Here is a 2,953-nt window from a genome sequence, read left to right on the forward strand (position 1 = left end):
GGGTAGGAGGAAGATGAGACAAGGAGACAAACTTGTCAATAGGATAAGCAACCAGAGACTTTTGGGTGCAAGAGCGGGTACCTTTGCTGAGAGCAACTGGTAAGTCAACGGACAAGGGAGGACTAAGATCTTCCTTGGAGGAAGAGATTGGTATAGGAGGTGAATCAGCTGGAGGAGTAGGCACTGCACGAAGCTATCCAGAATTCTTTTGCTGCTGATAAACCTGTAAAGGTGGGTGGTGGGGGGGGGTGACTGGGAACATCAGGAAATGGAACTAACATAGGAAGCGGTGGAGGAGTAGGAGTGGTCCACTCATCCCCAGGAGGGGAGGGCTGGGGTGAAAAGTACGAAGTACCTTAAAAAAAAGTGACATCAGCGCTAACAAAAGACCTATCATGAACGGGATCATAACATTTATATCCCTTTTGAGTACAAGAGTTCCCTAAAAAGACACACTTAGTGACGGAGGAGCTAACTTTATCAGAATACATGCAAGTTATAAACAAAGCTCACGCAACGAAAAACCCGAGAGGGTAGAGAGAAAGCAGGTTGACCAGGGAAGAGGATAGAAAAGAGACTTGTTGGCCAGTAGGGTTGAGGGCATGTTTTTATTAAAAAAAAAAAAAAAAAAAGCAGTTAAAACCCATTCGCACAAAAAATGTTTGGGAACATGCATATGCAACATAGTAGCCTGAGTTACCTCAAGTAAATGTCTATTTTTAAGTTCCGCGCTCCATTTTGTTGGGGGGGGGTATGGGAACAACTAGTTTGGTGAATCATACCATGAGAAGAACAAAACTCAAAGATTTTAGTTTGAACATATTCCAAAGCATTATCAGAACGAAAAATTTTAATAGAAGTGTCGAACTGAGTTTTTATTTCAGTGCAAAAATTTTGAAACACGGCTAAAAATTCTGATCTATCCTTCAAGGGGTACAACCAAGTGAGACGAGAAAAATTGTCCACAAACATCACAAAATATTTAACCCCCATCAATTGCTACCCTACAAGGACCCCAAATATTTGAGTGAATCAAAGAAAATAAAGGACTACGAGCCACAAAACGAGGGGTGAAAGAAGCACGGTGGTGCTTTCCCAACTCGCATGCTTCACACTCTAAACGAGTAACAAACTGAAACATATGAAGCAATAACTTTAACCTAGACAAAGACAAATGCCCTAACCGACAATGCCATTGGAAAGCATCGCCATAGAGGTAGTACAATCCATTTTTTTTACACCCTCCACCAATCATCTTCCTCGTGTGAAGATCCTGAAAGACACCGGAAGGAGGAGAAGTGACCGAACAATTCAAAGATTTAGTTAGTTGACTAACTGAAAGAAGACTAAAGGGGAATTGGGGAACATGCAAAACAGATGAAAGTTTAATGGATGGAGTAGCAGAATCTGTACCAATACCCAAAACAAGGGTAGTGGCACCGTTAGCCAATATAACAGATGTGGGAGAAGCATGCGACATAAAGGATGTAAATAACGATCACTTATCAGCTATATGAGCAGAGGCTCCCAAATCAACGATCTAAGGAGTAGAAGTGGTAGTAAAGAGAGCAGGAGTACCTGCATGGGCTAATGTAGCTGGGGAAGCAGAGGATACATGAGATGCAGAAGTGGATGCCTCCAGACTCTGTAGACAGCATAAAAGATGGTTGAATTCATCCTTGAGATTAGAAAAGTCACCTGAAGAAGAATCTGGTTTGGCCTCACTGGGGGTTACCATGTCAGCAGGAACGGCGGACACTGCATGATTGGATTATTGTTGTGCCCACTCCAGTTTGCCATGCTTGGCCCAACGTGTCTCAACAAGATGTCCAGACTTGCCACAATATGAGCATTGCCTGGAAGCACGGTCTGTCTGCTGTCCACCAGGACCATGACCATCAAATCCTCTTCCACCGGATGTACGGCCTCCTCCTGACCCACGACCGTGACCACGACCTCGACAAGCAGAGAATGCAGGAGTATCCTTATGAGTGGAGTCAGGCTTAGAGGAGGAACCAATACGCTGGAAACGAGAATATGTATCAAGGGTAGGAATAGTCTCTCCAGCAAGTAAGTGACCTTTCGCAGACTTCAGGTCAGTATGTAATCCGGCTAAAAATTTAGACAGAAAGAACTCATTCCGTTGAGCCTTAAGTTTTTCAATATCAGCGCTGAGGGTCTGATGGACATTAAACTCTTCAACCAGGCCTTTAAAGGTTCCGTAATACACCTGTACGGGCTTACTAGACTGCTTGAGTTGAAATAGTTTCTCATACAAATCATAAGTACGAGTCATACTCTTGTCCTGAGGCTGAGAGTACGTCTCCTTCAAGTCATCCCATACACCTTTAGCAGTAGTATGGAACATAACATTAACTGCGATATCAGGTTCCATACTATTACACAACCAAATCAGAATAATGGCATTCTCCTTCATCCAAGTTCCATAGCCTGTAGAACCTGAAGCAGGAGGACCAGCAGTAATATTCATGAGTTTATCTTTAACCATGATGTAGACCCTCACTGCTTGTGCCCACGGTAAATAATTAGAGCTCCCTTTGAGCTTGATAGAGGTAATCTGAACAGTCACATTATCTATGGAACTTGGTGGTGAAGCAGAACTTTTAGATTCAGCCATGAGTGATAAAAAAAAAATAACAAAACCTTATAATAGCAGGGACAGATCTGTTGTAATGCTTTCAGAAGAGGGCAGAATCGAGACTGACTAGGAGAATACCCTAAAACAGAGTACCACCAACTGTAACTGGTTCTCTAAATCAGATTGGAGACTTAACCCAGATCAGGACCATATTGCAGTTGAAGGACCCTTGTAGATAAAACTTGAAAACCTCAAAATATGGAAACCATCTGCCAGTCAGATAGGGAGATATGCCACCGTGAAACAACCCAGAATTTGGGAGAAAAACAGAGTATCACAGCCTTTATGTGTAGC

General features: G+C 42.9%; 1 protein-coding gene across 1 annotated transcript; it reads right to left on the bottom strand.

The window, feature by feature from the left end:
• Window positions 1-1,771: 1,771 nt before the first annotated feature.
• On the bottom strand, window positions 1,772-2,638 carry LOC122074167. Its single transcript, XM_042639027.1, has one exon. It carries the CDS (start codon window positions 2,636-2,638, stop codon window positions 1,772-1,774), a length of 867 nt encoding a protein of 288 aa, XP_042494961.1.
• Window positions 2,639-2,953: the final 315 nt, after the last annotated feature.

This window comes from Macadamia integrifolia, chromosome 3 (genome assembly GCF_013358625.1).
Source record: "Macadamia integrifolia cultivar HAES 741 chromosome 3, SCU_Mint_v3, whole genome shotgun sequence".
NCBI classification, from domain to species: domain Eukaryota; kingdom Viridiplantae; phylum Streptophyta; class Magnoliopsida; order Proteales; family Proteaceae; genus Macadamia; species Macadamia integrifolia.

Coding starts and splice junctions, on each gene's coding strand:
- LOC122074167 (XM_042639027.1), bottom strand. CDS start 2,638: ATGGCTGAATCTAAAAGTTCTGCTTCACCACCAAGTTCCATAGATAAT.